Raw genomic sequence first — 14,838 nt, forward strand, 5'->3', positions numbered from 1 at the left:
AATTTATAGACCGCCCTTCTCCCGGGGGACTCAGGGTGGTGAACAGCCAGTTAAAATACAGGAAAACAAACAATATTAAAAAACAACCCTTAAAAAACTCATTCAATTGGCCAAAACTAAAACACAAATTACACCCTATAAATTATTAAAAATTTAAAACCCCAATTAATCAAATTAAAAAAAAAATTTTTTTAAAAATCAAGCCAGTCCAGCGAGACGGAACAAATAGGTTTTAAGTTCGCGGCAAAAGGTCCTAAGGTCAGACAATTGTCGGAGTCCAGGGGGAAGCTCATTCCACAGGGTAGGAGCCCCCACAGAGAAGGCCCTCCCTCTGGGGGCCGCCAGCCGACATTGTTTGGCTGACGGCACCCTAAGGAGTCCCTCTCTGTGAGAACGCACCGGTCGCTGGGAGATTGAAGCCGGCAGAAGACGGTCCCGTAAATATCCCGGTCCTATGCCATGGAGCGCTTTAAAAGTCGTCACCAAAACCTTGAAGCGCACCCGGAAGACCACAGGTAGCCAGTGTAGGCCGCACAGGATGGGTGTTACATGGGAGCTACGTGCTGCTCCCTCAATAACCCGCGCAGCCGCATTCTGGACTAACTGGAGTCTCCGAGTGCTCTTCAAGGGGAGCCCCATGTAGAGAGCATTGCAGTAGTCCAGGCGAGATGTAACGAGAGCATGAGTGACCATGGATAGGGCATCCCGGTCCAGGAAGGGACGCAACTGGCGAATCAGGCGAACCTGATAAAAAGCGTTTTTATCGAAAAGTCGCAAAAGGGGATCACGTGACCCCAGGAGGCTGCAATCGTCATAAAAACCAACCAGTTGCCAAGCATCTGAACTCTGACAACCATTTGTCTGAAATGGTATACGGCAGGCGTCTGCAAACTGGGCTCCTTTAAGACTTGTGGACTTCAACTCCCAGAGTTCCTCAGCCAGCTGGCTGAGGAACTCTGGGAGTTGAAGTCCACAAGTCTTAAAGGAGCCCAGTTTGCAGACCCCTGGTATAGGGCCATGATGGCGAACCTATGGCACCTGGAGCCAAGTCACCTGGCATCGCCCGTTCCTCTTCTGGGTTTCTGGCACATGTGCGCAAATGACAATCAGCTGGCCTTTGTGCGTGTGGCAGTGCTGAAAACCAGAAGAGCTAGTCTTCCGTTTTCCCAGCGTGAGCGTGCGTGCCGGCCAACTGATCGGCGCATGCACGGCACTAACCGGAAGACTTGCTGGCCAGCGCGCCTGCGTGCATCAGAAACCGGAAGTACCTTATCTGGCGCGCGCATACCCTCTAAAGCAAGTCCTCTTCCTGGCTCAAGGCTCTAATTCCCTTTTCAGCCCTCAGTGCCGAAAAAAATTCGCCATCACTGGTATAGGGTTTCCTGCCTGAGCAGGGGGTTGAAATAGAACAGGGGTCTCCAACCTTGGCAACTTTTAAAGCCTGGAGGACTTCAACTCCCAGAATTCCCCAGCCAGCTTTGCTTTACTGGCTGGGGGATTCTGGGAGTTTTTTTGTGTATTTGAATTTATATCATGCCCTTCTCCGAAGACTCAGGGCGGCTTACACTATGTTAAGCATCCATTTGTATATTATATACAAAGTCAACTTATTGCCCCCCCAACAATCTGGGTCCTCATTTTACCTACCTTATAAAGGATGGAAGGCCGAGTCAACCTTGGGCCTGGTGGGACTTGAACTTGCAGTAATTGCAAGCAGCTGTGTTAATAACAGACTGTCTTAGTCTGTTGAGCCACCAGAAGCCCTGGTTGAAGTCCTCCAGGCTTAAAGTTGCCAAGGTTGGAGACCCCTGAACTAGAAGACCTCTCCCTTCCAACGCTGTTATTCTGATTACGTGACCATGGGGATTCTGCAATGGAGCCATGTGTCATAAACCACTTTTTTCAATGTCGTTGCCTTGCAGTCACTAAACGAATGGCTGTTAAGTCGAGGACAACCTGTATAGGGCGATACTGAAAAGAGTGGCTGTTGATAGGCGATGAGGGAAGCCCGTTCTGTGAAAAACTCAGCTCAAGTTATATGAAAAGCAAGGAAAGTTAGCGCATGAGGGAAAAGCTGGCGCGGCACAGAAAAAAAAAAAACCACTCTCATTTTGATTACAAATGCATCACAAAGAATGTAGAAGATATGGAAAAACCAGCCCTGCGTCCAAGAACACTCCGTGTGCTATTCAGAATAAATTTCCCATCACAAGTTTCACAGTTTAACTTGAAAAAGAACCCTGAGATAATAGAAAATATAGAAATACAATCCATTTGTCCTGTGGGGCTCCATCAGGAGGGAGAATATTGCAATAACCATTAAATGCAAGGAGCTTTGCCAGAAAACATGGGGGGGAAAATGTGAATACAGAGGAATACTTAACTTTAGGGCTTTCCAGCCCAGAGCATTATGCAGAAGGAGAGGAAGAGCACGTTTCAAGTTCAGAGCTAGAATTGTCCTCCTGCAACCGCCACGGTGGAAGCTAATACAGATAGCATAAAGTACGTTAAAATCCAAGGCACGGATATACTTTGTAGGGTCACTGCTATTGTCTTAAAAAAAACACGGGGAATTTAAATAGGGCGACACATTAAAAGAGGAAATATTCTAGGCACCTGCGGAATCCTGACCCGTAAAGATTCACTTCAAGACACTGGCTGCAAAGAGTCCTTTTGAACAATTTATTAATGTGTCTGCCTTTTTTTTTTTTTTTTTACAAGTTTAGAAAAAGAAACCCAGGATTTTCCCTCCTGTGTGCTTTCGCCTCGCTTCCTCGTGATCCATGATGCCAGCTGACGTGGTCAGGACAATGTACCTGTTAAGAGAGGAGGGAGATGCCGGTGAAAAATGTGGCCTGCGGTTTATTCCTGGGCAACAAAATCGTGACTGGCTTGGAAGAACTGATTACACACACACACACACACCCTTAGAAGAATAAAGCTCTGCCACAGAGGCTGCGTACATCCAGAGGTGCCAATTTTGCAGCCCCCACCCTCAAAGCACTCCAGTTGGTAGCGCCTTAAATGAGACCGCAAATTTAGCAATTGAATTCTCCAATTTTGGGAGGGGGAAAAAAGCCAAAACAGGTGCATAAAGTATGTACACTGTGTTCTGTCCCCCCCCCCCAACTCTCCAATGAGCACACATCATCCGGCTCCAGGAGGCCAGGCCCGGGGGCGGAGCCACAACACAATGTGAGCTTAGGCACCGAAGACAAATTCCTTGTGTGTCCAATCACAATTGGCCAATGAACTATTCTATTCTATTCTATTCTATTCTATTCTATTCTATTCTATTCTATTCTATTCTATTCTATTCTCTATTGCTTCTGATAAGCTTTAAGCCAGGGCTGTCAAACTCCCAGCCCATGGGCCGGATGAGTTACGCACTGGGCATGCCCACATCCGGTTTAGCAAAGGGGGTGGGGGGAATCCCGATATGTCACGTGACGCCCCAAGTTTGACACCCCTGCTTTAAGGGATCTAATTGCACATTATTCATTTGTACCCATCTTTTATTTTTACAATTCAAGGCGGTGAACTTGTCGAACAAAACTTCCTTCTAAAATTCCCCCATAACAACTCTGTGAGGTGGGGGTTGGGCTGAGAGAGAAGAACTGGTCCAAAGTTACCCAGCTGCTATGCCTTTGGCGGGACTAGAACTCACGGTCTCCTGGTGATTGGCCCAGTCACCCAGCTAGCTTTCATGTCTATGGCAGAACTAGAATTCATAGTCCCCTGGTGATTGGCCCAAAGTCACCAAGCTGATCTTCATGCCTATGGCAGGATTAGAACTCACAGTCTCCTGGTGATTGGCCCAAAGTCACCCAGCTGACTTTCATCGGTAAGGAAACAATGAACTCAAGAGCCTCCCACTTTCTAGCCTTAGTGCCTTAACCACGAGACTAAACTGGCTCTCAATTTATCCCCAATATAAGCTCAATTTTGCCCCAGCCCCTGTAACTCTAATCACCAGACATACCTGCTTCAGCCCCATAGGGTTGGGGGGGAAAAAATCAGTAAATGACAACCAACCCCTAAAAACAGCCAAAAACTGTTGCTCGTTGTAACATACCGCAACAATGCGGTACAACAAATACGCAAACCGATTGTGTATTTAAATTTGTGAAGCCCACATCTTGCAAAGGCAAAATAAGCGGAAAGCTGCTTCCCTCTCCAGTTCTGACAATATTGCACGACTAGCCGAGTTGGAACAGCCGAGCTTTAACAGAGCTTAGCTCAAAATTAAAATGGGAAGTTTCTAACATGAAATGTGTAGCGTCAACCACCTGTTTTAAGAAGCCAGAGGGTCCTTTTTGCTCTCCATGAAGTCCTAACAAGAAGCAGGAACAGCAACAGGAGGAGTAACAGAGGACCTGACCTGGGGCGCTCACACTGCAGCCCTGGTCAAAAGGGCCCAGCAGAGATTATACTACCTGAGACTTCTCAGGAAACAGCAACTGAATGGAAAACTGCTGGTGACCTTCTACCGCTGCACCATAGAGAGTATTTTAGCTTACTTGCACTTGTGTATGGTTTGCCAATTGCAGAGTGGCAGATAGAACAGCGCTCCAGAGGATTAACATCATTGCCCAGAGGATCATTGGTTGCCCTCTACCCTCTTTGGAAGAGCTTTATAGCTCCCACTGCCTTAAGAAAGTTCAAAACATTCTTAAAGATCCATCTCATCCTGGGGCCCCTTTTTTTTGAACTATTACCCTCTGGCAGCCGGTACAGCACAATAAAAACAAGGACAAATAGGCTGAAAAACAGCTTCTATCCCAGAGCAGTAACTATATTGGATTCTACTGTTTAGTGCAATATTAATGCAATATCAGGGGTTTTCAATTCAATTGTATAGAATGCGAAGGAGGTGTGTTTGTGTTTTATTTTTATAGTTATAATACACTGAATATTGGCATTTAATTTTGTTGTACGAGGTGCAATGGCAACAAAGTAAAGTAAGCTAAACTAAAACAAAAGGCAGGGCTCAAAACAGTAGATCACCTTCCCAAATCTCGGCAATTTTATTTTTCTCAGCAATTAATATTTTTTTTTGGACTCATGCTTACCCGAACTGACGTGAAGGCAGCAGGTTGTTCTGCCACTTTTCCAAGTCTTTCAGCTGGACATCGAATCTGGGACTGATCACACCGCACTGTCCAAAATGGGAAGAAAACAAGGAAGATGGATTGATACTGGTGCGCAAACGTTGTGGCTTATGCCATTGTTGTACTGTCCCTGTTTGACTGTGGAGTTAAGTGGCCTCGGAGCTATGGATAAACCCGTCCAGCCTTTTCTCTCTTCTGTCCTACCCGGAGGCTTTCAGTAGTAGTTGTGAAGTGGTAATGTAAGACAAGGGGACAGAAAAAGGGTATAATGGAACCTTGGAATATCCGGAAAGTAATTATATTAATTAATTTATTTTTAGATACAAATGTTAAAGGAACTAATTTAGGTTTGGGCCTTACTACGGCAACACAAGTAAGCAATGATGCTGGTTCCCCTCGCACATAGGTGCTAGTCGTTCCCGACTCTAGGAGGTGGTGCTCATCTCCGTTTCAAAGCCAAAGAGCCAGCGCTGTCCGAAGACATTTCCGTGGTCATGTGGCCGGCATGACTCAATGCCAAAGGCGCATGGAACGCTGTTTCCTTCCCACCAAAGGTGGTCCCTATTTTTCTATTTGCCTTTTTTACGTGCTTTCGAACTGCTAGGTTGGCAGACGCTGGGACTAGTAACGGGAGCTCACCCCGTTACGCGGTAGCGCTAGGGATTCGAACCACTGAACTTTCGATCGACAAGCTCAGCGTCTTAGCCACTGAGCCACCGCGTCCCTTTTTGCATGATTTTACATTATTTTCCTTTCGCATGATTCAAACTCAGAATCAGAATTAGTGTCCTGACTAACGAGAGAGATTAAGAGCAGAATCTGCTACCTCCTGGATTTCTAGGTATTCTGGAGAAAATTGGTGGTTTTCTTAAAAAAAAGAAAAGAAAAAGAAAGAAAGATTTGGACAGACACTTGTCTGGAATGATATTTACAGACCCCTCGCATCCTGGACATAAACTGTTTCAACCCCTACCCTCAAAACGACGCTATAGAGCACTGCACACCAGAACAACTAGACACAAGAACAGTTTTTTCCCGAAGGCCATCACTCTGCTAAACAAATAATTCCCTCAACACTGTCAAACTATTTACTGAATCTGCACTACTATTAATCGTTTCATAGTTCCCATCACCAATCTCTTTCCACTTATGACTGTATGACTATAACTTGTTGCTGGCAATCCTTATGATTTATATTGATATATTGACCATCAATTGTGTTGTAAATGTCGTACCTTGATGAACGTATCTTTTCTTTTATGTACACTGAGAGCATATGCACCAAGACAAATTCCTTGTGTGTCCAATCACACTTGGCCAATAAATTCTATTCTATTCTATTCTATTCTATCTGAGGATTCCTGCATTGGTAGAAAATCCCATCCAATTCTATGATTCTTTCATCCCCACTCAGCCAGTAAAGGAAACAAAAAACATTTTTCAGACACCACTCAGCCAGTAACGCCACTAACACAAACTCACAACGGAGTTCTATTCAGCCACTGAATATTGATAGGATATGAAATTACAGAGCTCTATCGCTCTAGCTCTCAAGATGCTGAATTTAAAGCAGAATAAAAGGTATGTTGCTTAAGTGCCAATTTGGGTGATAGAGGCCACAGTCACATTGGAGCTACTCCAGTAAGAAATAATTCAGAACTTTGGGGCAAATAAATAGAATGATTTTTTGATTTGTACAAAAATGAGTAGAATCGAGGTATATAACAGACGCCGAGTTTGACAAGACAACAATGCACTAGCAATTCTCCAGGAAGAGAGCCAAACCAATGTTGGGTAAACGCTTATTTGTTTCAACCTTCCTAAAAACGAATTTCTGACACAACAGGGCTGGCTAGAAAGTCTTCCCGCTATGAGAAGCTCAATCTAATATTTTTTTGTTAAAAAAAGGCCTGGTTTCTTACCGTATTTTTCGGAGAATAAGATGCACCTTTCCCCCCCCCCAAAAGGGGGTGAAAATTTGGGTGCATCTTATATACCGAATGTAGCCCCACCCACCCACTGGCCCCCACCCTTTGGCCTCTGCCTCCCAGCAATTTACCTCCTTGCAGCAAGCAGCAAAAAGAAACAGCCCATTTCAGCACAAGTTGATTGGTTAGATCCCGACTCTCAGCTGTTTCAGGCTGCAGGGATTGCCATGGCCTATTGCTGTGCTGGCCTCTGCTGCTTGCTGCAAGGAAGTAAATTGCTGGGAGCAGATTTTTTTTTCTTGTGCTAATCAAGCTATGCTGAAAACGAAAATGAAAGTAAAGCAGGCTGTTTGCTGTAAGGAGGCAAAATTGCTGGGAGGCAGAGGCAGATTTCTTTTTCTTGTTTTCCTCACCAAAAAAGGTAGGTGCGTCTTAATAGTCCGGTGTGTCTTATACTCCAAAAAATACTGTATATAAGAGACTGTTCAGAATTCATGTTTGCTCATGCATGGGAGAAGGGAGAATGCCTGTCTAGATTAGACAGATTTATCATTCTAATAATTCTGCACAGAACACACAAAATTTATCACTGGAGCTGTTCCATTTGACCTTTACGGGGAAACTAGAAAAAGCAATCACTCTCTTGTATATGACTCAGAAATGCAGAATTCACAGATGAAGTTGTAAAAGATTTGTCTCCTTAACAGTCCTAGGCATTTTTCCATAAACATGTCACCTCGGTTTTTCTGGGCAGTCCATTACTTAATAAAGAAACATTTCCAATAACCCCGTAAAATCCAGCAATCTTTCTTTAGGCTTCGGGTTGTTACAAGATCTCTAAGCCTCCACGAACGCTTAAACTTCCAAGACGGAGTGTCTATGGAAATTCTCCGTCATCCAAGGTCATGGTTGTCCCAAACATGGTTGTTGTTTTTTTTCCCAAGAGGCAACTGGACTTTCTGGTTTTTCTTTGAAGATGTTTCGCTTCTCATCCAAGAAGCTTCTTCAGCTCTGAAAAAGCACCTTTTGGACTTCCACGATGGAGACGATTTAAGAAGCAATCAAGAAATTTGATGAAATTTGCTAAGAGATGTGGCCTTACTTTCCAGTGTGGCCTGTTAGCACTGCTGTATGAGCATTGATTTCCACGACATGGCGCAAAGCATGGTTGCTTAAGGCTGCCTCCATCCTGACAGTCCCAAAGGTATTTTTCCAAAAGGACTTTCTTGGGTTTGTTTTTTTTCCTTGAAAATATTTTGCTTCTCATCCAAGAAGTTTCTTCAGTTCTTCTTCAAAAACCAAAAAAAGTCCAGTTGCCTTTTGGAAAAGCAACTTTGAGGCAACCTGAGGCAACAATGTCCTGTGGTGATTGAGAATCTCCATAGACACTCCATCCTGGAAGTGTTCGTGGAGGCTTAGATATCTTTAACAGCCCGAAGCCTGAAGAAAGATTACTGGATTTTTACGGGATTATTGGAAATGTTTCTTTATCCTGGCAGTCTAAGGAACATTAGGGACTGATGCTAGGAATCCAATTTGGGAGATCTGTCCTTGTCTTTTGCAAACGGCAAGGAGCCACACAATTTTAGGCTGCTGATTTTATGGAACTAGCTAGAACACGCCCTTCTCCTTGATCTCCCATCTGTCTTCGGTGTGTGTGATTTGTCTTTTACACCTGAAGATGAGATGGACCTACCATTCTTTTAGGTCAAAGCACAAGGGCAAAAAGCTTCAAACCCAACGGACGCTTTGTAGTGACATGCAGACAAAAATATGCACAGTACGGCTTTCCCTCCAAGTGAGATAAATTTAAAGATGGGCAAAATGTACACCTTCCCAAAATGAATTTGAACCTAGCATGAATTCCTACCTTGTTAAGCCTGCCTGTGAGATTCACAACGATTTTCCCAGCTCTGTGGTCATCAATGATCTCAAATTCACCTATGTAGCCTGTGAATTTAAAGAACACACAATCCGTTACTTTCAACGTCTTCAACATCGAAATTGAGAACCAAAACACGGGGCGCTATTTGGGATGAAACAAACCCAATCATTTATCATTTCACAGTAGCGTTCCTGAAGTTAGTGAGATCCACTAGAATACATGCTAATACCAGATTGGATCAGGAAGCCCAAACATATGAAGAACAGCTGCAGGATTTGGGTTTGGCTAGTCTAAAGAAAAGAAGAATTAGGGGTGACATGATAGCGGTGTTCCAGTAACCTGAGGGGCTGCCACAAAGAAAAGGGGATCAACCTATTTTCCAAAGCACCTGAAGACAGAACAAGAAGCAATGGGTGGAAACTGAACAAGGAGAGAAGCAATTTAGAATTCAGGATAAACTTCCTAAGAGTGAGAACAATTAACCAGTGGAACAGCTGGCTTTCACATGTTGTGGGTTCTTCAACAGTGGAGATTTTTAAGAAGAGACTAGACAGCCAGTTATCTGAAATAGAAAAGGTTCTCTTGCTTGAACAGGGGGTGAGAGTAAAAGACCTCCAAGGTTCCTTCCAGCTCTATTCTACGTTCAAATCCCTGATTATAAGACCTCATAAAAGGTCACCAGAAATTGATGACCTACATTCAGATACCAATACAGGTAGCCCTTAACAACTGTTCAAAGTTACACAGCTACTGAAAAAAAAGGGGTTTACAGTTTCGTCCTCACACTTATGACTACTGCAGCATCCCCAGCATGATCAAAATTCAGGTGCTTGGCAACTGGCAGGTATTTGCGATGGTCACACCATCCTGAGAACACAAGATCGCACATTTGCATCTTCCCCACAAGTAAAGTTAATGAGGGAAGCTGGCGTCACTTAGCAACCTTACAAGTCAATTAAAAGCTGTGGCAAAAAACAGTTGTAAAAATGGGGGCAACTCATTTAAGAAGCTCTGTCTTCCATTTTTTTTTAATCGGTCTTCCGAACACAAAGGTTGATGGTTCTGGACCATTTCTAAAATCCCCAGGTAACATACAAGGGTATTTTCCCAAATATTACAGGTGAGTTTGTACATACTAGTACTTACCGTGTTTCATCATCACAGTTAAGAACCGGACAATTACTTTGGAGCACGGCCTGATGAGAACTTGACGCTTTCCACGTTTCTCTGCATTGTTGATGCTTTTAAGCGCATCTGCCAGAACATTCATGCGCACCATGATGCCTGCGAGAATAACACAAAAAATCTTGAGAGCTTGACAGGAGTCTGGAATTGCAAATGATGCTTTAACATAGGGTGGTCTGAGGATATCTGGGGTCCCTCAAGACTCTCTCAAGATTTTACAAATTCAAAATTATTTGCCAGCCTCCACCGATTATTAGAATCCCATTGAACTACTGAGAAGCAGTAGTGACATGAGTGTGTTTCTCTCTCCCGCAATAAATACAACTCATACAAACGAGAACTCTTTTTGGGGGGTCCTCCATAATTTTTAAAAGAGGAAAGGGATCCTGAAAGAAAAAAAGTTTAAGAAACATTGGTTTAACAGGTTATTTACATATGTTCAGTGCGACACAAAAGGCTGCAAGATTGTTCCAAATTCCATTTTTTGAACACTTGAAGGCTTTAGAAATGACAAGTGATACAATGAATTACATACATTATCTCTAACCTCCAAGAAGTATGTTGTAGACAACAAAATGGTGAACACTCAGCAGAGACATTAAATTTCATTCTTTAAATAGTGTTGAATAGGGGTAGGATGAGCCTGTTTGGATTGCAACTTTCCATACTAAGGCCCAGCTAACTTACAAAACAAACTGGCTTTCTTCCAAACTCAGCAAATATTATATTATAAAGCTTAAGAGATTAAACATGAAAGAAAACAAAACTCCTAAGAAAGCATTATTTGAATTATTTGTAAATTCAATTGTCAGAGGAAACATCCAAAGCATGTTACAGATCTACCAAGCCAAATCATCTCTTAAAAGTAGTTTTTTTTTCATCGGATCCCTTTTAAAATTAATAATTCTGTCTATAAATTTCTTATGTTTAGCATCTAAAGTACTGACTTTACACTAAACTAATTTAGCCCATGTTAAGAATAAAGTTCCACAGATGTTAATGGAGCACAGTTTGCTTTCTCCAGTTAAAAGTTTGGCTGGCTTGTTATCCAGACTCACTAAACAAGAACTAAAAAAAGATAAAGTGCTATTTTTTTTAAAAAGCTCCATTAGAAAGTTTGAAAGCCATCGCACAAAAATAACCCAAAGTGTGAATATCTATTTCCAAAAAGTTGCATCAATCCAGGATGATAAAATATAAATTTAGCTCACTCTTGCCAGCTAGTCAACAAACACTATTTAAATCCAGTTGTTATTTCAGCAATAGTAAGTTTGAATACAAAAAAGCTTTCAGATTGTGTGACTGCACAAGGTATTGTGTGAATTTGTTCAAAGAAAACTTTTCAAACGCAAAACCAAGATGACTTAAAACAGAACTGCAGATATTATCAGAAAACTGCTGTGAACGCCATGAATTAATTGGCACCAAAATGCAGAGATTAAACTGGTAGTAACTTCCTGAAACATATCATTAAATACTGAATTTAGAAAGGACCGCATGTTTTCCTTATCCAGAGAGATGGTTTTGCCTGTGTTGAATGCTATTATTTTGCATATATACACAAAGATACATTATGCTTAATTTTGGGGGGGGGGGGTAAAGTTGGAACAGGGAGCAAGTTTTGGTCCCTATCCTTTGGATTTATCCTTTAAATAGCTGCAAAAACCAAATGATTAAAAATTAAAATCAAAATCAAAGCATCATGGGCAGCTGGTATATTTTTCTACAGAACAGACCCTCCCAAGCTGGTATCTCTCCCAGTTGCATGTCACTACAAGTTCCCACACCACAACCACCATGCTAGTTGGGAATCCGGGGAGTTTTGTCCAGCATTTGGGGGAACACAGGATAGATCCATGTGCAGGGTGACACGGATGTAAACTGGATTTCAGCACCGAATTGCAAAAAATCTGGGACTTCAAACGCCTTGAAATTGGCAAGCTTTACCATCCTTTTTAACTCTTAACTCTCGCCTGCAGGATGGAAGGGATGTGCCATTAATTCTGCCCTCAACCATCATGGAAGACAAGAATAGAATAGAACAGAATAGAATTTTTATTGACCAAGTGTGATTGGACACACAAGGAATTTGTCTTGGTGCATATGCTCTCAGTGTACATAAAAGAAAAGATACCTCCATCAAGGTACAACACTTGCAACACTTAATGATGGTCATAAGGTACAAATAAGCAATCAGGAAACAATCAATATCAATATAAATCATAAGGATTGCCAGCAACAAAGTTACAGTCATACAGTCCTAAGTGGAAGGAGATGGGTGATGGGAACGATGAGAAGATTAATAGTAGGGCAGATTTAGTAAATAGTTTTGACAGTGTTGAGGGAATTGGGGCAACAAGTCGGGCAGCCCACGTTGCAAACTTGGGACACGGGTTAAAAAGAGGGGGTGGGGGGGAACCCGACCTGCAAACCTAGATTTTTGCTGCAGTCCAATCCCAGTCTCCTGGCCCAAATTGGTAGAGGGGTTTCACTAGCCAGGATTACCCTTTCCGGATTCCCCCCCAAGCAAGGTTTTAGAGGGGGTTGTTTTGCATTGCGCTGCATTACCCACAACGTGATTAACCCGGGAATCCTGGGTTCACACGACACGTGTTTAATCTAGTGGGAAGGGAACAGGGCTCTGAAGTTCGGGCTAGCCCCTCTCGGCTTCCGTCCCTGCTTCCCACCTGAGGCCTGTGCGTCCGGCTCAAGCCCACCTCGCTTCCCGAGCTTGCCTTCCAAGCTCCACTCCCAGGCATTCCTCTCCTAAACCAGCCGCCGCTGCCACCACCACCGCCACCACCACCCCCGGCCGGGGTTCAGGCCGGCGCCGCCAGGACCAGGAACCGCGCGGCTTCCTCCGAAGGAGCCGAGCGAATCGAGCGGAGCCCCGGCTTGCCGGAACCGGCATTCAAACGGTCCGAGGAGGCGGGATGGAGGCGATGCGGGACGGATCTTAGCGGGGACCCAAAGCGTCTCGTTACTCACCAGGGCAGCAAGATGGCGGAAAAAGGAAGGCGGCCGCGCGCGCGCGGGGTATTATGGGAAATCGAGGCGGCAAGATAACCAGGAAGGAGCGGATACAGAGAGAACTTCCGGCTCCAAGTCTTCCGCATTTCCCTCCCCCCCCCCGCGTCGGGAATGGATTGGAGACTATAGAGAATGGAAAGGCAAGAGGGGTCGGTCTTTGTTTTGGTTCTCATTGCAAAAGAGAGTTGCTTTCAGTTCTGCCTCAAAGCCACAAATTCAGGCTAAGGGGATTTTTGAGGGGAAGGAGGGAAATGTAGAAATGTAAATGAAATTCAATGTAGAGCAGGGGTCTCCAACCTTGGTCCCTTTAAGACTTGTGGACTTCAACTCCCAGAGTTCCTCAGCCAGCTTCGCTGGCTGAGGGACTCTGGAAGTTGAAGTCCACAAGTCTTAAAGGGACCAAGGTTGGAGCCTTACACTTAGGTAAGAAAAACCAAAAGTACACGTATAGATTGGGTGAAACCAGGCTTAATAGCAGCCAAAAAAAGCCAATGCAATCCTAAATTGCATTAAACATAAGGACACAATCGAGATCAAGGGCGGAACTAATACCACTCTATAAAGCCCTTAGTAAGACCACAACTAGAATTCTGCATCCAGTTTTGGTCCACCACACTGTGAAAAAGATGTTGAGACTCTATAGAAAGAGTGCAGAGAAGAGCAACCAGGATGATGAGGGGACTGGAGGCTAAAACATCTGAAGAACGGTTGCAGGAACTGGGCGTGGCTAGTCTAGGGAGAAGGACCAAGGGAGACATGATAGAAGTCTTCCAATATTTGAGGGGCTGCCACAGAGAGGAAAGGGTCAAGCTATTTTCCAAAACACCTGAAGGCCAGACAAGGAATAATGGATGGAAACTGATCACGGGGAGATTCAACCTGTAAATAAAGAGAAAGTTTCTGACAGTGAGAGCAGTCAACCAATGGAACAGAAGTTGCCTTCAGAAGTTATGGCAGCTTCATCACTGGAAGCTTTCGAGGCTGGACTGCCATCTGTCAGAAATGGTGCACGGCAGTGTTGGCTAACCTTTTTGCCGTCGTGTGCCAAAAGTGGGGGGAGCACAGGAGGGTCATGCGCATGCCCACAGCCATAATTCAATGTGTCCGCCCCCCATGCATGAACACACGACCCCCCCTGCACTCCCCCTGCTTTTAGCATGTGATGGCATGGTGGGCCCAGAAGCCCCGAAAATCAGCTGGCCGGCATGCCCATGTGTGCTGCAGCTGAACTAGGGCAATGCGCGCGTGCCACCAGTATGGCTCCACATGCCAACTGTGGCACACATGCCATAGGTTCGCCATCATGGGTGTAGGGTCTGCTTGGGTGGGGGGTTGGACTAGACAATTTACAAGGTTCCTTCCAACTCTGTTAATCTGTATGTTATCTTTTTTAATGTAAGGGAATTGCAATCACACGGCTGCGCTGCACCCCGCAAAGCACTGCAGAATTCTAATAATTCTATCATGAGAGTTACCAGTACTTTGTCCTGGGAATCTAAACTTCAGGTTGACTTAACAGTGTGAACGGTAGTCTGTACTTTGCAGTAATTTTAAAGCAAGATTTCTCAAACTTGGCAACTTCAAGATAGGTGGACTTCAGTCACTATTTGAGAGAGAGAGAAATCACAAGTGAATTGAACTTTGGTAGCCACAGCGAACGAACCATGGTTTACTCAATCTAAATGTAATTTTGCAGAAC

At 44.1% G+C, this 14,838-nt stretch overlaps 1 protein-coding gene across 1 annotated transcript; it reads right to left on the minus strand.

Moving 5' to 3' along the window:
* Positions 1-2,668: 2,668 nt before the first annotated feature.
* Positions 2,669-13,199, minus strand: RPS15A (ribosomal protein S15a). The gene is made up of 5 exons (XM_058157657.1): positions 13,098-13,199; positions 10,071-10,208; positions 8,910-8,989; positions 5,073-5,158; positions 2,669-2,816 (listed from the first exon to the last, which is right to left on the minus strand). Exons 2-5 carry the CDS (start codon positions 10,201-10,203, stop codon positions 2,723-2,725), a joined length of 393 nt encoding a protein of 130 aa, XP_058013640.1. The 5' UTR covers positions 10,204-10,208; positions 13,098-13,199; the 3' UTR covers positions 2,669-2,722.
* Positions 13,200-14,838: the final 1,639 nt, after the last annotated feature.

This window comes from Ahaetulla prasina, chromosome 14, assembly GCF_028640845.1.
Source record: "Ahaetulla prasina isolate Xishuangbanna chromosome 14, ASM2864084v1, whole genome shotgun sequence".
In the NCBI taxonomy this organism is placed as follows: domain Eukaryota; kingdom Metazoa; phylum Chordata; class Lepidosauria; order Squamata; family Colubridae; genus Ahaetulla; species Ahaetulla prasina.